We start from the raw sequence: 23,113 nt of genomic DNA, 5'->3' as shown, positions 1-23,113 counted from the left end.
ATGACCCAGCAATCCTAATCCAATCCTAATCCATTTTGAAACCAAAATTGAAAGAGACACATGTATCCCATTGTTCATTGCAGCACTATTTACAATAGCTAGGACATGGGAACAACCTGATGTCCATCAACAGATGAATGGATAAAGAAGTTGTGGTACTTATACACAATGGAATATCACTCAGTTGTGGGACATATCACAATGGAATAATATACAATGGAATAAAAAGGAATGCATTTGAGTCAGTTCTAACGAGGTGGATGAACCTAGAACCTATTATAGAGTGAAGTAAGTCAGAAAGATAAATATCGTATTCTAACGCATATATATGGAATCTAGAAAAATGGTACTGAAGAATTTATTTATAGGGCAACAGTGGAGAAACAGACATATAGAATAGACTTATAGACATGGGGAGAGGGGAGGAGAGAGTGAGATGTATGGACAGAGTAACATGGAAACTTACATTACCATATGTAAAATAGCCAACGGGAATTCGCTGTATGGCCAGGAAGCTCAAACAGGGGCTCTATATCAACCTAGAGGTGTGGGATTGGGAGGGAGGTTAAAAAGGGAGGGGGTATATGAATACCTATGGCTGATTCATGTTGATGTTTGACAGAAAACAGCATAATTCTGTAAAGCAATTATCCTTCAATAAAAAATAAATAAATTTAAAAAAATAAAAAGAAAGAGAAGAAGAACTAAAGAGCCTCTTAATGAAGGTGAAAGAGGAAAGTGAAAAATCTGGCTTAAAACTCAACATTCAGAACACTAAGATCATGGCATCTGGTCCCATCACTTCATGGCAAATAAATGGGGGAAATGGAGACAGTGAGAAACTTTATTTTCTTGGGCTCCAAAATCACTGCAAATGGTGACTGCAGCCATGAAATTAAAAGATGCTTGCTCCTTGGAAGAAAAGCTATGACCAACCTAGACAGCATATTAAAAAGCAGAGACATTACTTTGCTGACAGAGGTCTGTATAGTCAAAGCTATGATTTTTCCAGCTAGTCATGTATGTATGTGAGAGTTGGACCATAAAGGAGGCTGAGCGCAGAAAAATTTATGCTTTTGCACTGTGGTGTTGGAGAAGACTCTTGAGAGTCCCTTGGACAGCAAGATCAAACCAGTCAATACTAAAGGAATCAACACTGAATATTCATTTTGAAGACTGATGCTGAAGCTGAAGCTCCAGTACTTTGGCCACCTAACGTGAAGAGCCGACTCATTGAAAAAGACTCTGATGTTGGGAAAGATTGAAGGCAGGAGGAAAAGGGGATGACAGAGGATGAGATGGCATCACCAACTCAATGGACATGAGTTTGAGCAAGCTCTGAGAGATGGTGAAGGACAGGAAAGCCTGGTGTGCTGCAGCCCATGGGGTCCCAAAGAGTTGGACACAACTGAGCAACTGAACGACAGCAATGCCACAAGAGATGGACAGGTATTAGGGATTGCTGAAGAACCAATGAAAGCTGGATGACAAAGTGCCCAAAATAAAGACTTCACGTAAATATTGGGTTGGCTTAATATTTCATTCAAATTTTTCATAAAAGTATGGAAAACCCAAACATAATTTTTGGCCAACTCAATATATTTGATCTGGGCTCTGCCAGGCTCAGGATGTGCCTTAGGAGTTGGTATGAAGGCAGGGAGTAATGTTCAGTGTGTAACACACAGTTGCTTCTGGTGGAAGTATGATTGAAGAAGCGCTGAATGAGGAAAAGCAAGAAGGTAAGCCCTGGGAAGGGATTTCATTCCCCAGGGAGTAAGGTATTTTGAGAGCTTCCTAATGTGTGGCTCAATGACACTGGATCTGTGCTGGTTTTAGAACAATGGAAATGGTGGGCATAGGGTGTGGAAGACAGGGATGCAGGGTGTGGTTAGGAGGCCCATCTAATAACCCAGTTAAAAGGTTGTGCGTGCGTGCTCAGGTGCTCAGTCGTGTCTGACTCTTTACTACCAAATGAACTGTAGCCCACCAGGCTCTCTGTCCGTGGCATTTTTCAGGCAAAAATACTGGAGTGGGTTACCATTCCCTTCTCCAGGGGATCTTCCTGACCCAGGGATTGAACCCACATCTCCAGCATCTCCTGCACTGGCAGGTGGATTCTTTACCACTGAGCCACCTGGGAAGATTAGTTAAAAGGTCACAGAGCCCCAAACTAGGGTGGTGGTGATAAAAGAAAGAAGGGTGTGTGATGCTGCAGGAGACATGGAGGTCAACTGGATTTAGGGGATTACTGAGAAGACACCCAAAGCACGGACACCTGAGGATTCTGAGCACGGATGAATAGTCCAAGTATTTCTATTCTCCCTTTTCCCTATTCTCTACCCAATCAAAAATGCCAGAACTTGACATTAGTTGGCAAGTTATCAGGTGTCTAAATATGCACAATAAATGGAAGAGAGTCATCTTTGCCTACGAAAACCACAGACAAAAATAAACCTGACAGAGGGCGTATCTAGCACAGGCTCAGGCGCCTTCTTTGCAAATCTGTGGGCACTAGTCTAAACCTCCAAGAGCCTTGGGAAAAGCAGCCAAGATTACTGACAACCAAGAGAAAACCGGACTCCTGTCTCTGATCTACCATTGATGGGGTGACCCCCTTAGTCATTTATTTCTTCCTTTTTATGTTGGCGCAGACATTTCAGAGATCCCCTGCGCAGCTCAGACTGCAGGGCTGCACTGTCTTTCCCTCTACCGTTGTGTTGCCTTTAATATTATTTTATTCGATTAAAAATACTTTCCCCTCTGGTTTTCATTCTTCAGCACTAATCCGGGCAGGAGCGAAGGCCTCAATATCTAGGTCTGGGCTTTGGACAGCAAGACAAAGCCAATCCGACTCCTTCAGCACCTCTTCTTCGCTTGCCGCCATCGCCGCTTGGCCTTCCGGATAGCATCCCGACTAGTTCCCACGGCAACCGGCCGGGCTCCCAAGTCCGGGTTCAGGACCTCCACGGCCGCAGCCCCGCCCCGCCCCCACGGCCGCGAGAGGAGGGCGGGGGCCGGGTTGCCAAGGAAACGGGAGGACGCTAGGCAGCCGCCCCCACCGCCTCCGCCCCTAGCAAGCCCGGCCGCCGCCGCCAAAAGCTGCCTCCGGGGAGGAGGAGGAAGAGGGGCCGGTAGAGGCGGGAGAGAAGAGCGAGGAGGAAGAAGAGCACCGGGACAGCCCCGCGCGATTGATGGGCGGCTCCTCCGCCCTGGACCGGCCCGCCTGCCCCGCCCCTCGGCCCCTTTAGCCCCTTCCAGGGGGAGAGGACTGACCCGCAAGGTAACGGCCGGCCCGGCCGCCCCCGCGACCGCGCGGCCCCTGGTCCTCCGAGGATGTGGGGGAAAAAGATGGGAGATCACTTTTCCTTGAGACGACTCCGATTCTGGGACGGGGTTGAGGGGGCGGGGGGTGCGGAATCCCGCCTAAATCCTAAGGACTTGGTCACTCCCTCTCAGCTGGCCACACCCCCCGCATTTTTCTACCTCAGACACGGTGTGGGGGTCCTGTATTTGCACTCTGGCAGGCCCCTTGCATCCACATAACTTCCCCCCCCATACTCCAAGAGAAGTATACGGTTCACGGCCCTTCCGGCCCCTCAGTGAGAAATTATTAGTATTGTTGAGAGCATCGAATTGCTGGTCCAGCCTGTGACATCCCCGCCCAGCCCCAGAGTTTCCCAGTTACACGTTGAGTCTGTCTTTTCTGGGCTTGATGGTCAGTGTATGACCGTCCGGCTCTTTCACGGTTTGATTGATAAAGGGAAGTCAACGCCAAAGAACTTTTCTCATAAGCCATTTACAGTACTGCACCCCAACCCCGCCCCCGATCTCCTAGGCAAATCGGATGGAAGAGTCAAACCATCTACCCTCGCCCCGCTCAGTTCCCCGTCTTTTTCTTGGGTCATAGTATTATTCTCTCAGTAGTAGAACGTTAGGAAGAGTGAGCCTAAATCACTCGTATTCGTCGCCTATACTCAAAATATTTTTGTAAGTTAAGATTTTTTTTTTTACAGATTTTTCGAATTTTTAAGATTTTTGAAAGTTAAATTTTAACAAATTTTGTAATCTTTGTTATTACAAATTAATTGTGTAAAGAAGATGAATAAAGCCTCTACAATCCTTCTTCCCAGCACCGAGTTATGGAAAGGTGGGAGATTTATAAACCTGATGTGCAGTGCTTAGTCACTCAGTCCTGCCCAACTCTTTGCTACCCCGTAGTCTGTAGCGCGCCAGGCTCCTCTGTCCATGAGGATTCTCCAGGCAAGAATACTGGAGTGGGTTGCCATGCCCTCCTCCAGGGGATCTTCCCATCCTAGTGATTGAACCCAGGTCTCCCACATTCCAGGCAGATTCTTTACTATCTGAGCCACCAAGGAAGCCCATAAACCTGATGATCAAGTATAAATATAAATACAGCCATTTAGGTTTTGGTTCAGAGGAACCTTAACTTGAAAGAGGGGCTTACATTGACATTTTTCTTTGTGAGTGAACCAATAACGTATTCATTTTGATGACACTTATAATATGAGATGGAGAAGGCAACAGCACCCTACTCCAGTACTCTTGCCTGGAAAATCCCATGGATGGAGGAGCCTGGTGGGCTGCAGTCCATGGGGTCGCTAAGAGTCAGACACAACTGAGCGACTTCACTTTTTCACTTTTCACCTTCATGCATTGGAGAAGGAAATGGCAACCCACTCCAGTGTTCTTGCCTGGAGAATCCCAGGGATGGGGGAGCCTAGTGGGCTGCCGTCTATGGGATCACACAGAGTCCGACACGACTGAAGTGACATAGCAGAAGCAGCATAATATGAGAACATCACAAGAAAACAGTGAAATGGCTTGATTATTATTAATAATAAAAAGAACTCCCTTCCCATCAATTCCTTTTTGTGAAACGTGACCATAGAACAGAAAGACAGCACATGTGATTTTTTTAGACCACTGGAAGAAATATATTCGGCAGTCAGACTTTGTTTCCCCTTAGTCAGGGAAATTAAGTCTGAATTCACTGGAAATTGACACTAGAGAGGAAGGCATATGTCACAAAGTTCTTAGAATATTCCTCCCTGAACTTTCACAGACGTGTAGAATTTTGAGGCCAAGAAGAATTGTTCACTCTCGCTTTCAGCCAAGTAGGACTTCCTCTCCCACATGCCTCCTCCTCCTCTCTTCTCATTTCCTGCTCCCTCTCCTGACTTAATATGGCTTCTCCTGTGGATTTCTAAAGCCCCAAACTGGCACATTATCACCAGAGACTTAAAACAGAAGTGTGCATAACCATGAGTGGATATTGAATTGAGAAGCAGTTCAAAGGTGAGAAACAGCAGAGAATACAGAATGCTGTTTTAGAAACATGCTCCCTGCCCACATGTTATTATCACTCTCCTCCCCTCCACCTGCCTGTATTTGCTAAGAAAAAAATTGGGGCTTCAAATGGCCATCTGGTTGAGTAGGCCCACAAAGCTGAGATCCACACATGAAGCATGATCTCATGTGGATTTATTTCCATATAGTGATTTCCATTTCTGGTTCCTCCTGCTCAGTTTTCCAAACCCGAAGTCCAGTATGAAGTTCAAGCGCCACTTCAGAAATGTGGAGGATGTTCACCTAAACTGTGGTGACCTACCCATCATCTCCTTGATCTAGCTCTAATAATCTGTTTCTTTGGGGCCTAGAGTATTTGTTTAATCTCACAAAGTATTGATGTATTTAAGTAAGAGATTAAATGTGGCACCACGATGCTTCCAAATATTGATTTTATAGTAGAGTCCAGTCATAGAGAGTTTATGGGAGGACAAAGAGACTTGTAGGCAATTTTAAAGTCCATTATTTGGTAGGTGATTGTGAAGTCAGAGGTAACCTAGCATGGAGTAATTCAGATAATGCTATTTCCCACCTCTTTAGACAAAATTATTTCATGTCTCTTGACTGAGAAGCCTCCTTAAAATAACACAGCATTAAAGCCAGGAGAGATTAGCTGGTTTTTCCAGGTTAATTTTGTAACCAAAATGTATCATCCAAGTGGATTCTGGGATGCACTCTTTTAGTGACCATTAACATATTTTCATTGTGAATCCTTATGTTCTCTGCCTGATTAATATTCAGACAGGCTTTTCTTTCCATCAGTAGCAGCAGGGATTCATCTTTCTGCCAGTTTTAACACCATTGTTTTCTGAAAAGCGTGGGAACATAAGTTTATTCTATGCAGGTACAAATTCATATGAAAAGTTAAAAGCAGTCTCTTAAATTAGACTTCCATAAATGACTATTAAAATTCTCAGAGACAAAATTTAGGCTTTGTGTGTCATCTGTGGAACTACCTATCAGATTGTAGTTTTGGATTCTGACTCACAAAGATCAACTTGCTATAAATGAGAGAAAATATGCCCCAAGGGGCCAACACAAGTTCCTAGACGATATTGTTTGGGGCTCAATGATAAATCTTGCAAGATTTCATAGAGACCAGACCAGACACTGGGTCACCATGAGTCAGAGGCAACCTGATTCTGCCAATACCTGAACAACTGGAAAAATAAACCAAACAAGGAAGGAGAGCCATAGAATACAGACACCTGAGGTCAAGAATGTCCTCTGCCTTATCTTGCTGTTTCTCCAGAGCCTCCAGCAGCATCTGTCACATGACTGTCATTAAAAAACACATGTAGGAAAGAAGAACCAAGCTGGAGGCATCACTCGTCTTGATTTCAAACTATATTACAGTGCTATAGTAATGAAAACAGTATGATATTGGAAGAAAAATAGACATATAGATGAATGGAACAGAATAGAGAAATAAACCCACGTATATGTGGTCAATTTATGACAAAGGAACCAAGAATATACAGAGGGGAAAAGATAGCCTCTTCAATGAACAATGTTGGGAAAACTGGACAGGCACATGCAAAAGAATGAAACTGGACCACTGTCTTACACCACACACAGACATCAACTCAAAATGGATTAAAAATTTGAACATAAGACCCCAAACCATAAAACTCCTAAAAGAAGTAAGATAGTAAATTCTTCAATATTGGTCCTTGCAATGGATTTTTTAAATGTGGCAACAAAAGCAAAAATCAACAAGTGGGCCTCCATCAAACTAAAAGGCTTCTGCACAGCAAAGAAAACCATCAACAAAATGAAAAAGCAAACCCACAGAATGGGAGAAAATATTTGCAAATCATATATCTAATAAGGGGTTAATATACAAAATATATAAATAACTCATACAACTCAATAGCAGATAAACAACCTGATTTTTAAAATGAGCTGATCTGAATAGACTTTTTCCCAGAGAAGACATACAGGTGGCCAACAGGTGCATGAAAAGGTGTTCAACATCACTAATCAGGGAAATGCAAATCAAAACCACAACGAGATACCACTTCACATGCGTTTGAATGGCTTTTATCAAAAAGAAAGAAACAACAAGTGTTGATGACAAGTGTTGGCAAAGATGAGGAGAAAAACCCATGTGCACTGTTCATGGGAATGTAAATTGGTGCAGCCATTATGGAAAACAGTATGGAGGTTCCTCCAAAAAATTAAAAATAGAACTACATTTGACACAGCAATTTCAGTCCTGGGTATTTAATCCAAAGGAAATGAAAACACTAACTCAAAAAGATATTAATATATGCACCCCTAGGTTCATTGCAGCATTATTTACAATAACCTAGACATGGAAGCAACTGAGATGTCTTATCAATGGATGAATGGATAAAGAAAATGTGGTGTATCTATAAAGATCCCCTGGAGAAGGAAATGGCAACCCACTAAAGGATTCTTGCCTGGAAAATTCCATGGACAGAGGGGCCTGGCGGAGCTTGTCCATGGGGTCACAAAGAGTTGGACATGACTGAGCATGCACATACTCATGGACACACACACTCTCTCTCTCTCTCTCTCTCACACACACACACACACACATAATGGAATATTATTCATCTATAAAAAAGGAGGAAACCTTGGCATTTGTGACTACATGATTGACCTTAAGGGCTAAGTGAAATAAGTCAGAGAGAGACAAAATACCATGATCTCTCTCATATGTGGAATCTAAAAAATGAAATCACCAAACTCATGGATACAGAGAGCATACAGAGAACAGCTTGGTGGTTGCCAGAGGCATGGAGTAGGAAGAGAGTGAAATGGCAAAGGAGCTAGAGAGTACATACTTTCTGTTATTAAATAAATACTAAGGATGCAATGTACAACATAGTAACTATGGTTAATAACACAGTATATGTGAACATTGCTAACAGAATAGATCTTAGAAGTTCTCATCACAAGAACAAAAAATAATTGTAATGATGTGGGCTGACAGATATTAACTAGACTCATGGTGGTGTTCCTTTCACAATACATACAAATACCAATGTACTCCTGAAACTAATATGATGTTATATGTCAATGAGGTAGTGCTTAGTTATGTCAGGCTCCTCTGTCCATGGGATTTCCCAGGCAAGAATACTGGAATGGGTCACCATTTCCTTCTCCAGGGGATCTTCCCAACCCAGGGATCAAACCTGTGTGTGTCTCCTGCATTGGCAGGCAGGTTCCTTACCACTGAGCCACCAAGGAAGCCCATATGTCAATTATATCTCAGTTTTAAAAAAAAAAAAATATATATATATATATAGATAGATAGATAGATAGAAATAAGTAAAAGAGCTTCACTGGTTAATAGGCCCCTGATGACCTTATAAATGAAAGCCAGTAGACTCACTATGAACTATGCCATTAACTAATTCAATGTTTTTGTCATAAATTTAGACCACACCAGTCAGAGACAAACTTCTTAAAAGCATCGTCTGCACTTCCTTACCTCACATTTACGCAACTCAGTGCAATCTGTCTTCGGCCCCGTCACTCCACTAAAAGGCTCTCACCAAGGTTATTAATAATCTCCTCCTTGAAACACGCACTTCTCAGCATCTGTGAAACTGCGCCCACCTGATTCTCGGTTTTCCTCCTGCCTCTCTGGCTTCTTCCCAGAGTTTCTCTTCTGCTGCCTTTCCTGTTCTTAAAATCCAATGGTCCTCAGAATTTTGTCCTGGGTGATCATTCTCTTTTCAATACCCACCCTGCCTTCCACTGCAGCTGTTACCAAAATGCCAGCAACGCCCCAGTCTTCACTTCTCTGGTCAGCTCCAGAGCAGTATATCTAACTGCTTACTCGACATCTCCATTTGCTGTCCCCGGCCCCCTCAAAATCTCCATTATTTTCTCACAAACCTGCTCCTCATTCCAAGTTTTCTGAAGGGAGGATTGGCATCAACCATCTGGCTGCCCAAGCCAGTGACCTGGGCAGCCTGCTGCCTTTATACCTCCATCTTTTTTATTATCATGTCATTTTTATTATCACCAAGACCTGATGATTTTTCCCTCCTCAGTGTCCCTTGAACTGATCATGATTAGAGCGTGGGCACTGGCATGAGACTCCCTGGGTTCAAACCCCAACTCTTGGGCTTACCAGCTCTGTAACCTTAGACAAGTTACTTAATCCCTTTGTGCCTCAGTTTCCTCATCTGCAAAAGAGATCTAATTTTTGCTGCAATGGTGAAGATTGTGTGAGTTAGTATGTTTAAATGTGTCAAACACTGCTTAGCACTTCCAGAGGCTTCATAAACAGTAGCTATGAGCTCCTCCTCCTCTTCCCCTCCAGTTGTGACCCAAGTCTGGGCACCACCTTACGTAGATTCCTCTAACATGTCCCCAGTGGCCTGTCCACTTCCATTCTTCCTCTACCTCCTCCCCCACCCTCCATCCAGTCTCTATCCTACAGCTGGAGGGACCTTTGGCTTTGTTTTGGTTTTGGCTACAGCTTATAGGATCTTACTTCCCCGACCAGGGATTGAATCTGGGCCCCTAGCAGTGAGAACATGAAGTCTTCAGCCCCAGACCACCAGGGAATCCCCTGAAGGGAACTTTAAAAATGCAGATCTAATCATGTCCTCCCCCTGAATGGAACCTTCCAGGGGCTTTATATGACTCTTTGAATCCAACCTCCAAGGCTCCTTGTGAGCTGGGCCCACAGCCCTTCCGTGGCTTTCCTGGCCTCCCTGTGTTCCAGCTGCCCCATCCCCTTCCTGCCCTGAAACCTCTGTACTTTTTGTCCTTTCTGTCCCAGATCCTTTCTGTCCCATTTCCAGCCCAGCTCACTCCTTAGCAAAGCCAGTATCCTTCCCTAAGGAAAACCTTGCCTCCCCCTCCCCCAATGACAGTTTCTCAGAGACCCGGTGTTTCCGCTCCGTCGCACTTATCAGCATCAGGGTCCACTGTCAAGTTCTAAGACTTGGGGTTTGAACCCAGAGAGTCTCACACTAGTGCCTGTGCTCTAATCATGATGGATCCCAGGGATACTCAGGGATGAAAACCATCAGGACTTGGTTTTCATATGGTTGGGCTAGGAGGGGGCAGGGTGAAGGAAGCCACCCAGGTTACTTGCTCGGGCAGCCAGCTGGTTGATGCCAACGTTCCCTCCAGAAAACTTGGGAGGAGGAGCAGTTTGTGAGAAAGCCATGTGGAGTCTGAGGGGCTGGGGGACTACCATATTCAGTGCTGGCTTCCACCCTAGATTGAGAAACACAAAGCCCAGGGCCATGTCATCATCCAGACCACCTGACCCCCATGCCCAGCGGAGTGCCTGAATTGGAATAGGGGTGTGATCATTGTAGAGTCCATGCGTTTATGTGACCACGGGGCTCAGAGCTTCGGTCATTGCTAATCGAGCTAGGTTCTTTTTTGTCGTGTGGTCAAACTGCTTCTGCCGGTCTAACTCCCTCTGAGTAACCAGGACAGGCTGGCTGAAGCCAGCTGATGAAAGTGGCTACATTATTTATGTCTGGAACAAGAGGGCTGTAAGGGCATCGACACCCAGACAAAGAGTCCTCTGAGTCTGAAAGGAGCATCTGTGCCCTTCCAACAATGGACATGAGATTAATAAGAGAATAAAAGCAATTATACTAAGAGAAGTCCCCAAATGGCAAAGCAACAAAGGGTTATATCACAGCACATTTATTCATCTTCTATACACAGGTCGGGGATTAAGAATCATGTTACATGAAGCAAAGGACAGGCAGAAGTTCGTCAGTGATGTTCAATATCTGCGGGACATGCAGCACAAGGTGGACTCAGAATACCAGGTAATAGCAGGAAGTGAGAATTCTCTTCCACCAGCAGTATGAGGAGAGAATCGGGGAAACGGTACTGGTATATGAGAAGCAGTAACAGGTTTCCAAAAGCCAAACCCCACACTTGGGACTTCCCTGGCAGTCCAGTAGTTAAGACTTCGCCTTCTAATGCAGGGGATGCAGGTTTGATCCCTGCTCTGGGAACTAAAATCCCACATGTTTCAAAGCCAAAAAAAAAAAAGTAAAACAGAAGCAGTATATTAATGCATATACGTGGAATCTAGAACAATGGTACTGATGAGCCTATCTGCAGGGCAGCAATGAGACACAGACATACAAAACAGACTTGTGGACACAGGCGAGGAAGGAGAGGGTGGGACGAATTGAGAGCAGAGCACGGAAACATACACACTGCCACGTGTGAAATAGATAGCCGGTGGGAAGTTGCCTGTAGATCACAGGGAGCTCAACCTGGTGCTCTGGGACAACCTAGAGAAGTGGGGATGAGGAGGTAGGAGGGAGGTTCAAGAGGGTGGTGGGGGGCAGCGATATATGTATGCTTACGGCTGATTCAGCCTGTTGTACAGCAGAAACCAGCACAACATTGTAAAACAATTATCCTCTAATTAAAAATATATTTTAAAAAAACAGAAGCAATATTGTAACAAATTCAGTAAAGACTTTAAAAATGGTCCATAACAACAACAAAAAAAATCTGTAAAAAAAAAAAAATCTCAAAAACCCATACTTAACAGCTGTGTGACCAATGAAAAGCTACTTCTCAGAGTCTGTTTCCTCATCTGTACAATGGGGATAATTGTGCCCCCCCCCTCCATTATATCCTCATGGAAATGAAATAACATTTTTAAAGTATTTAGCCCAGGGCTTGGCACACAAACCTTATCAACAAATGATATCAGGGCTTAAATTGGATAAACCAGCAATCAAGAAAAAAAAGACATTAAGGAGTTAACCGGGTCACCCTACCATTTATCAAACAACACACCCTTCCATTGTCCTGCAGCCAGAAGAAAGGTGGTTAACACATTTTACAACAAGCTAACTCTTCGTCACCCTAGTTACAGTGTTTACATGCAAAAACAAAACAGACAGGGAGCCTGAGAAGTCATGATGTAATTACCCAGAGCTGGCGTGGGACAAACCTACCAGACTGGCTTGTGGGATTCTGGGAGCAGTTAGAAAGTGTCACTCAGCCCACTGGCTGGAGGTCACCCTCAGCAACCAAGGAGGCACATCCTTAGCTTCAGCTGAGGATCGAAACGTGCTCCTTCCCGAAGGAGAACAGAGACCTGTCACCATCAGGCTTTTCCCCTTCTTGGCAATTTCAAATATAACCCAACCTCCCGTGTCACCAAGGCAACCAGACCGATCTCAGTAACCTGATTTCACCTGTATAATACAGTTCAGCTCTGGGCCTGGAAATGAAGTCAGCAATTGCCTCCTACTCTTGTCAATCCACCTCCAAGGCTGTAGAATTGAGGGGATTTCTATAAGATAATAAGAATGTAAACATCCGAACTGGTCACACTGGGAGGCCCTCTGCTTTCCACAAAGATGTCTCTGCCACAGAGCCCAGGTTTGGACACACTTGCTTGAAACTGTCTTCTGAACAGGCACGTAAGAAGATCAATCTTATTATGTGATGGTCTCTCCTGAAGAAAACCGCACAACCGTGCAGCTTGGAGTCACTTGCAGCTTTATTTTCTAATCTCACTTGGGCTTTCAACACTGTGCTTGTTAATAAGGACACTTTCAACACTGTTTTTATAAATAATAATTATTATTAAGTGCCTACTGTGTCCTGAACGGGGCTTCCCTGGTGGCTCAAGTGGTAAAGAGTCCACATGCTAATGCAGGAGACTTGGATTCGATCCCTGGGTTGGGATGATCCCCTGGAGAAGAAAATGGCAACCCACTCCAGTATTCTTGCCTGGGAAATCCTGTGGACAGAGGGACATGGCTGGCTACAGTCCATGGGGCAGAAAAGAGTTGGACATGACTGAGCGAGTAAACAACAACAACATTCTGAACAAAGTCCCTTCTCTCCCCGAGTTCTTATTCTATGACTGAGAAACAAGCTACACACACAAGTAAATTAATATGTGAGACAATATAATATATATGATAAATTTAATGAGGCCAGTAAAACAGAGGTAAAGGGGGTGGGGTGATGCTCTTTTACATAGGCAAGGCATCTTCTTTGAGGAAATAACATTTGATCCTGGAGGTAAAATGATGGGAAAGAGCTGGTCAGAGCATCCTGAGCAGCAAGGAAGCAGGTGCAAAGGCCCTGTGGCGGGAACTAATGGTGCAAACAAAAGAAGGTCAGCTTGGCTGAAACACTAAGGGAGGATGTGGATGGGACCAGATCACATCGAGTCTCTCAGGGCAAAGCTTGGTCTTTGGCGTTTACTCTTATCCCAGTGAGAATTATTAAACAATTTAAAGCAGGAGAGTGGTATGACCTGATTTACCTTTTTAAAAAGATCACTTCAGGGGCTTCCCTGATGGTCCAGTGGTTAAGAATCTGCCTTGCAATGCAGGAGACACCAGTTTTATCCCTGGTGTGGGAGGATCCCACGTGCCTCAGGGTAACTGAGCCCAGGCACCACAGCTGTCAAGCTTGCGTTCTGGAGCCCGTGAGCCACAATTACCAAGCCCACGTGCCTAGAGTCTGTGTTTCACAACAAAAGAACACACTGCAACGAAAAGCCTGCACATCACAACTAGAGAGAACCTCCCCACTCGCCGCAACTAGAGAAAGCTTGTGCGCAGCAATGAAGACCCAGAGCAGCCAGAAATAAATGAATTTAGGGGAAAAAAAAAAAAAAAAGATCACTCTGGCTGTTGTGTGGGAAAAGGACTGAAAAGGGCAAGAGAAGCTGCAGAGAAACTTGTAAGGAAACTGATAAAAATTTAGGCGAGACCAGCATGGTGACAGTGGGGGTGGTGAGAAGCAGCCTGACCCAGGAAATATCAACAGAAGCCGCACAGACATCTTGCTGATAGGGAGGAAGAGTGAGGGAAAGAGGGATGAAGGATAACTCCAATATTTTCTCTGTCCATCAGTTCCCTCCATTATCACGGTTTAAACTTTATTTTTTTCAAACCTCCCATTCCTGTACTTTCAACAAGGACCATCTCTCCCTGTTTTGCACACACACGAAACCAAAGAACTTGAGGCCGACAGGTGGGACCCCACTCAGCTCTTCCCCTTCCATTCCGGGATGCATGCCTGTCTAGCCCTCAAGGCTCAAGGGGAGAAGGACACTCTCACTGCTGGGGCCGGACCTGAGAGCTTGGTCCACGCCCCTGTGTTCCCAGCCCCTCTCCATCCGTGGACCTCTCATCTGCATCCTTGGAATTCCTTCTCTTCTTACTGTCTCAGCCCACAAACACGTTCAACTCTCTCACACTGAGAACAAAAGAACAAAGCTGTCTGTGGACCATGAGTCCTTTTCTAGCCGCAACCCCGGCACTTTCTAGTCTCCATATGTCCCCAAACAGTCAGCTAGACTTTTGTCTCCACTCCCTGCTCCCTCGAGTGCATCCCATTACCTACTGGCCTGTTAGTCTCCTAAGATAACTTTTAACTCTTTGTTTTCTGAAGCTTTATCTGCATTTGGGGCCATTACTCTTTCTTTCTTGAAACATTACTTCTCTGGCTTCCTGACATCACGTTCTCCTGGTTTTCCTCCTGTTTCACTCACATTCCTCGCTCTACCCATCACGTGTTAATTCCCCTAGGTTTCCATCAGCCCAGTTTTCTCCTAATTCACAGGTTCTATGGCCCATCTCAACCCTTCCTATGTGTTTAACTACCACTCATACACTGATGGGGCTTCCCAGGTGGCTCAGTGGTAAAGAACCTGCCTGCTAATGGAGGAGACATGGGGTCAATCCCTGGGTCGGGAAATCCTCCTAGAGAAGGAAATGGCAACCCACTCCAGAATTCTTGCCTGGGAAATCCCATGGACAGAGGAGCCTGGAGGGCTACAGTCCATGGGGTTGCAAAAAGAGTCAGACACTCATGATCTGTAATCCTGAGTCTTCTCAAAGTGTCAGAATCCCATACACACTTGCTTGCTGGATGGTTCCATCTAGGAGTTGGAAAGGCACACTGAATTCAGCACGTCCATGGTGGATTCTGCATGGTCCATCCCCGATCATCCTCTTGTGCACCCCTCTCTGAAGATGGTGGCCCAAGCCTTCCCTGACTCCTTTCTCGTTGTCACCACGCACAATCCCCCCACCCCCACCCCTGCCAGTTACCAAGTCCTGCTGAGTTTACCTAAAAGCTCATGAACTTGTGCCTCCCTTCTCATCCTGTGGCCATTGCCCTGGTTCCAACCTCCATGGTTTATCTCCAAGTTTATTAAAATATCCTCATATCCGGTCTCCCTGCCTGCAGCCTTGCCACCTTCCAGATTGAAATGTATGGAAAATGAGAACTGAGTATGCAATTCCATCATTTTCCCCTCACACAGAGGCAGGTCCCAAACCCAAGAACCACAGCAAGAACAGCCCAATCCTCCACCACTTCTCTAACCTCCCTTCCCTGGTCCTTATTCTCTCAGCAAGAGTGGTGAAGACCATAGTTTTAACTTAGAACTAGAGGGACCCTCTGTATTCCCATGGGACCCTCTCTATTCCCATAGCACCCTCTTCAAAACAAAGCAAAACCTTATTTAAGTGTAATTTACATATCATAAAATTCACCTGTTTTAAGTTTAAATTTACCCAGTTTGCTATCATCACCATCATCTGGTTTTAGAACATTTCTATCACTCCAATACCAAAGCACCCTTTTCATACCTCTTTTTCATTGTTGATGAAATTGTATTGGAATTGTCTTTTGTATGTCTTTCTATCAAACTGGACCACAGCTTCTTCAGGGAAGGACAGAGTCACTTTCCTATGTTGAATTGAATGCCTTGTCATTGATGAAAGCCAGCATTAGCGAACTTGACCACCAACGATGTTTATCAGACACAGGTCCAGCTGACTTGTAACTAATCTTCAAAGTCAAATCCACCTTCATTGAGCATTTTCAAAACCACTCACCACAAGGTCTACAAAAATAAATTTGATTGTCCTTAATATGTTCTGAGGATTGTCGAATTAAGTATATAGCAACCCACAGAAACTACTTTGATGGGAATAGTGATGAGTTATATTATTGACTCTGTCCTCGCCTTCTTCCAGAAAAGATTTAAAGTAGGGATTTAAGAATCAGTTGCATGCGACTTCCCTGGTGGTCCAGTGGTCAAGACTTCGCCTTCCAACAGAGGGGCTACGGATTCAATTCTTGGTCGAGGAGCTAAGATCCTACATGCCTTGCAGGCAAAAAAAAAAAAACAACTCTTAAAAACACACACACACACACACAACATAAAACAGAAGCAATACTGTAACAAATTCAATAAAGACTTTAAAAATGGTCCACATGGAAAAAAAAATCAGTTGCATGAGTTTAATGACCCCCTCAATAACTTGGTCCATATACAACCTGTGTGTATTTGGATAATTTACTAAGATAGACTTTGCACTGGGTAGATACTGAAACCCTGGGGCATCAGTGAGCTTGGCCAGTTACTTGTGGAAACCCCAGCTTTTACTCGGACCCCAGTGATGTGCAAGGGACTCCCCATTTCAGGGTGTACAATAGTGTAAGGCCTAATAACCAGATGTGACTCCCAAATCATAGACCTTTGCCACATACGCCTTCCTGTGCTGGACTTGCCTTTAATGAACTGGCTCAAATTGAAGCCCTTAGAAACCTGCTATACACACTATTCCTGCAACTGCCTAAAATACTCTTCAGGCTGGTATGCACCAAATTAGCAGTGCCTTTACAGGTCTGTCTGCTAGCAGCAGGAGAGGAAGGGTAAACCCACCCTGAGTTATTCTGATGCTGTGCCTCTCAGTGGTTGGGTGGGACACTTTTGAAAAACCAAGAGGAAATAAACATCTATTTGGCATATTACATGCTATTTCAGAATCTGGTAGCTAGTACGTAATTATACACCATCTCAGAATTTGGCTCTGTTTCTTCAAGGGTGTTCATGCTGTTTAGCTTTTTATTTCCCCTTCTTTTGGTCAAATGTGTTTATGTAGCTTGTGGCAAAATTTAGCCGTTAACATCCACTGAAAGCTAAAAAGAAAGATTACACCTGGCATTTCAGGATGATTTTCTAGACTCTATCAAATGTGTTCAAATGGGTTTCACTTCATGTTGCTTATTTTTCATTCGGATTCTTTCAAGTACAGATCAAAACCTAATATGATGATATAAACTTGTTTAAGGATGTGATGGGTCACTGCACCAGGTGGCACGAGTCTGGGGACTATCCACTCGGGGGGTTGAGGGAACAGAGATAATTCAACTTTTTCTCCTGCAGGAGTCACGGGGAGGGATATGTGACATGTGCATTCCTCTACTCTTCATAGAACAAACAAAAAACTCACTGGAGGGGAATAGCATATCAAACTGTTTTTTATACCTTTGATTTCTCAACCTCTTAAAACTGATGAACTTTGATAATGTCCCCAGTGATAATTAAAAGCCCAAACTCTGAGTTAGGCATGTTGGATCATTGTTGTTATGGAGTCACTCAGTTGTGTCTGACTCTGTGACCCCATGGACTATAGCCCACCAGACTCCTCTGGCCATGGGATTCTCCAGGCAAGAATACTGAAGTGGGTAGCCATCCCCTTCTCCAGGGCATCTTCCCAACCCAGGGATCAAACCGGAGTCTCCTGCATTGGCAGGCAGATTCTCTACCACTGAGCCACCAGGGTAGCCCGTGATGGATCATAAGAACAATTAAAAGCAACTGAAGGCCGAAGTAAGTCCCGCTTCTCAAAATGCTTGTGGGGTTTGAGTAACAATAACCTTGCTGATGAAGATGTAGAGTTGGGTCATCATTACAACGCTTTTTAGACCAGAACCGTGAAGCTGGAAGAGTTCCTGGGGTGTGTGGCTTCTTAAGGTACCAGGAGCCCAGATGATGACTAGAAGAGTGGGGCTGGTAATAAAAGGGACAAAAGAAACTTTGAGCATCCCTGTGGGTTCAGAAAGCTGTAATTCTGAAGCAAGTGGTTTACAGAGGTAGCCTGCATGACTGGGAGTGGGAGCTCCTCAGTTGGCTGCTGAGGGGATAGGCGGGCTTAGCAAGCAGACCCCTACTTCTGGGGCAGATAAACAAGGATGAACGTCAGGTCTGCAAGAAGAGTCTTTCTTCTTCCACAGCCAAGATTGGAGTCACATTATTTGGCAAGAGCAGACTTTAGAAAAAAGGAGTACACCCAGATGTGGGATTGGAAACAATTAGAAGTTGATTAAGACTACAATGAAGATGGTAGTGGTGACGATGATGGTGGTGGTGGTGGTAGATGGTGATGATGCTAAGTTTTACTGAATGCTACAGCAAGCCAATCACTCTGCTTGCTAAGCATCTTACCAACAGTCCCTCAGGCTCTCCCTGCAGTCTTGCAGCACAGAGACACCTCCATCCCAAAGATGAGAGAAGCAAGAATCTATGGAGCTTGCCCAAGGTCACAGTGCTAGAAAGTGGCAGAGCTGGGTCCCGTTGTGTTTACCAATACTGAGTTACAGTGAATCACAAAGCCCACATCGTCCCCCACAGGCACACAGGCACGTTTGTTTTCCAGCCCCACAGTGGTACCTTCTGCACAGAAGGCAACCTGAGCACGTGTTACAGTCAGAAGGATGGGTTTGGGGGTCCAGCGGGTGCGACACCAAAGAGGAGCGAAGGAAGAAGCCCCGATTCTCCCCAGAAAGAAGAAAAAAGGCGTTACCTGGAGCCTCCACTTCAAGACTCAGCCAGTTCTTGCCACAAGAACAGAAACTTATTTATAGCACTCTAGCTCCAGACACATGAAACTGAAAGAGAAATAAAGTCCCAGGATAAGGGGAGCCCCTGGTGATGATGAATTACAAATCTTTTCCTTCTCCCCATCCTGGGGAATTCACACTCCTCAGCCCCTATCCCTTCAGGACCCTCCAAGCAGAAACCGCATCAACATCAGAAAACAACAACAAAAGATCATTCACATGTACAAATAACAAGAAAACTGGTCCCTGGGTAGGGCTGGGGGGTATGGCCAGATTCTTGCTGTTTCTAGGACTGGAAGTCCAAACTTAGCTCTGTCCCCATGTCCCCTTCTTAGCAAAACTGTAACTTGGAGAGGACTAGTGTTTGATTTACATGGAAAGATTGCTTGGCTGTTTCAAGATTAAAATTAGAAAGTACCTACCTTGCCACTGGTTTCTTCTGCTCCTCTAATGAGAGAAGGTGGAGGGAGGGGGAGAACTAGAGGGGAAAAACATTTTTTTCTCAACATTGCAAATCATTCTATTCCTCCTCCCCTTTTAGTAAAGAAATGTTTAAGTCGCAGGCATTCTTGGAGAGAAGTTTCAAAAAACACTCAGCCCACAAGAATTCTGTTCATCCCACAAAATCTGCCTCGGTCCTGCATGCAGTTGCTAATACGGGCTCCTCCACTTTCAGCCCATCAGCATTTCCTTCCCCAGCCTTTAGGGTAACAGAGACCTCTGAGGCTCCAGGAAACAATACTACAGGCTGGGGCTCCCCTGCCCCCAACAGGCGCTCCACCACTCATCGTAAAGAAATAGGGAAAAAGAGGCCCATATTTAGTTGGACTTTACTGACCTCTCCAGCTGACTCTTTTTAGTTTTAGCTTGGTTTATTCTATCATTTGGTGTCTGTTTAACTTATTATAGTTACTATTCAGTATTGGGGGTGGTGGTGTTCTTATTTAAATTATTTATTAAAACAAACACTGTTCAGAATTATTTAAAAGGCTTAGCTATTTATTGAATATATGGCATCATTTTTGAAAATAACAAACCAAGGGCTGAAATCAAGATTGCTGAGAGAAATATCAACAACCTCAGATAAGCAGAAAATACCATTCTAATGGCAGAAAGTAAAGAGGAACTAAAGAGTCTTTTGATGAGGGTGAAAGAGGAAAGTGAAAAATCTGGCTTCAAACACAACATTCAGAAAACTAAGATCATGGCACCCAGTCCCATCACTTCATGGCAAATAGATGGGGAAATAGTGGAAACAGTGACAGATTTTATATTCTTGGGCTCCAAAATCACTGCAGATGGTGCCTGCATCCACAAAATTAAAAGATGCTTGCTCCTTGGAAGAAAAGCTATGACAAACCTAGACAGTGTATTAAAAAGCAGAGACATCACTTTGCCAACAAAGGTCCAAATAGTCAAAGCTATGGTTTTTCCAGTAGTCATGTATGGATGTGAGAGTTGGACCGTAAAGAAGGCTGAGTGCTGAAGAGTTGATGCTTTTGAACTATGGTGCTGGAGAAGACTCTTGAGAGTCCCTTGGACAACAAGGGGATCAAATCAGTCAATCCAAAAGGAAATCAACTCTGAATATTCACTGAAAAGAACTGATGCTGAAGCTCCAATATTTTGGCCACATGATGCAAAGAGCCAGCTCACTGGAAGAGACCTTGATGCTGGGAAAGATTGAGGGCAGGAGGAGAAGGGGAGACAGAGGATGAGATGTTTGGATGGTATCACCAACTCAATGGACAAGAGTTTGAGCATACTCTTAGAGATAGTGAAGGACAGGGAAGCCTGGCGTGCTGTAGTTCATGGGGTCGCAAACAGTTGGACACAACTTGGAGATTGAACAAAAACAAGGGGAAAAATTCCTCCATTTTGGAGTGTTCTCCCTTTCCAAGCAAGGCGGGGTAAAATGATACCTTTCTCATAAGTATCCAGGATTCACCTTGCTGCAGGTGCCACCTGGCCGCTGTAGATGAACTCTGAAACCAGTGCTTCACCTGCCAATCAGTTGTGAAGCATGGTGTAACTGATTCTCTGTTCCCAAGTCCAAGTGGTAAATGTTTTGTTAATATCAGGTCATTTCTACTCTTAACCTTGTGGCAGAATACTGGCTTTCCCCTTGGCCATGAAATTCTGGCAAGTCCTTCAAGGAAGGAGATGCATTTTCTAACAGAGGGAAAAAGATGTGGAAGGAATCTTTCCTTTCTTTAGCCAGGCAGGAAAAGGGAGATGTCAAGCCTCATTTAGAAATAAGATTGTCTTTATGCTGCATTTCTTTACTATAGCAGTGGATAATTCGGCTCTGGCAGGACAAAGGTGAGTTCAGTTATTGGACCTGTAGAAATTCTGCAAGAAATTTTGCTATTTTGCAGTATTTAAAATGTCAGTTGAGGGCTTCCCTGGCAGCTCAATGGTAAAGAATCCACCTGCCAGTACAGGGGACATGGGTTTGATCCCTGATCAGGGAAGATGCCACGTGCCATGGAGCAGCTAAAACGGTACACCACAACTGTTGAGCCTGTGCTCCAGAGCCCAGGAACCCTCGAGCCCTGGAGCCCATGCTCTGCAACAATAGAAGCCACTGCAATGAGAAGCCTGCACACCACAACTAGAGAGTGTCCCCGCTCGCTGCAACTAGAGAAAGCCAGCACAGCAACCAAGACCCAGCACAACCAAAAATAAATAAGTAAAATTATTTTTAAAAAGTGATGAAACAATTGGAAGGGAAACCATATACAAAGGGAGGAAGGGAAGGAGGAAGAGATGAGAAGAGAAGAGAAATAAATCGGGGTCCATACTTCATATAGGGCTTCCCAGGTGGCACTACTGGTAAAGAACCCACCTGCCAATGCAGGAGATGCAGGTTCCATCCCTGAGTTGCAGAAGGTCCCCTGGAGAAGGGCACGGCAACCCACTCTAGTATTCTTGCCTGGAGAATCCCATGGATAGAGAAGCCTAGTGGGCTACAGTCCATAGGATTGAAAAGAGTCAGACACGACTGAAGTCACTTAGCATGCATATTTCACATCATGGTGGTGGTTTAGCACTAAATTTTGTCTCACTCTTGCAACCCCACAGACTGTAGCCCGCCAGGTTCCTCTGTCCATAGGATTTTCCAGGCAAGAATACTGGAGTGGGTTGCCATTTTCTTGTCCAGGGGATCTTCCAGACCCAGGGATTAAACGCAGTCTCCTGGGCTGAAAGCAGATTCTTTACCAACTGAGCCACTAGGGAAGCCCTTCATGTCATATATAAAGTTAATTCCAAACAGATTATAGATCTGTATGTAAAACTATAAAACTTTTAGGAAAAAAATAGGAGAAAGCCTTTGTTTCCTTGGGTTATGAAAAGTGGCCTTAGATACACCAAAAGCACTATGCAAAAATAAATAAAAGTTGAAAAGCCAGATAAAGATAAATATCTTATGAACATCGCTCATGTGTAGAATCTTAAAAAAAAAAAGACAAAAATGAACTTATATACATAACAGAAATAGACCCACAGACATAGAAAGCAAATTTATGGCTACCAAAGGGGAAGCAAGGGAGGGATAAATTAGGAGTTGGAATTAATATATACACACTGCTGCTGCTAATAAGTCACTTCAGTCGTGTCCGACTCTGTGTGATCCCATAGACGGCAGTCCACCAGGCTCCGCCGTCCCTGGGATTCTCCAGGCAAGAACACTGGAGTGGGTTGCCATTTCCTTCTCCAGTGCATGAAAGTGAAAAGTGAAAGTGAAGTCGCTCAGTCATGTCCGACTCTTAGCGACCCCATGGACTGCAGCCTACTAGGCTCCTCCGTCCATGGGATTTTCCAGGCAAGAGTACTGGAGTGGAGTATTGCCTTCTCCGATATACACACTACTACATATAAAATAGATAATCAACAAGTACCTACTATATACAGGGAACTATACTCAGGATTTTGTAATAACCTGTATGGGAAAAGAATCTGAAAAAAGTGATTCATATATCTGAATTACTCTGTTGTACACTGAAACTAACACAGCATTGTACATCAACTATACCTCAAAAAAACACAAAAAATCCATTGACATGCCCATAGAACACAATGGCCTTGGGTTTTG

General features: G+C 44.4%; 1 protein-coding gene across 1 annotated transcript in view; it reads left to right on the top strand.

Annotated features, from left to right (window-relative positions):
• The first annotated feature begins 3,047 nt into the window (after positions 1 to 3,047).
• Positions 3,048 to 23,113, top strand: part of MARCHF10 (membrane associated ring-CH-type finger 10) — a 100,559-nt gene continuing 80,493 nt past the window's right edge. The window contains exons 1-2 of the mRNA XM_005905332.2: positions 3,048 to 3,280; positions 11,044 to 11,150. Of these exons, the coding sequence (XP_005905394.1) occupies positions 11,061 to 11,150 (90 nt within the window). The 5' untranslated portion in view covers positions 3,048 to 3,280; positions 11,044 to 11,060. The remainder of the gene's footprint in view (positions 3,281 to 11,043; positions 11,151 to 23,113) is intronic.

Source organism: Bos mutus, chromosome 19, assembly GCF_027580195.1.
Source record: "Bos mutus isolate GX-2022 chromosome 19, NWIPB_WYAK_1.1, whole genome shotgun sequence".
Classification (NCBI taxonomy): domain Eukaryota; kingdom Metazoa; phylum Chordata; class Mammalia; order Artiodactyla; family Bovidae; genus Bos; species Bos mutus.
This window is presented reverse-complemented; position numbering and strand designations above follow the sequence as displayed.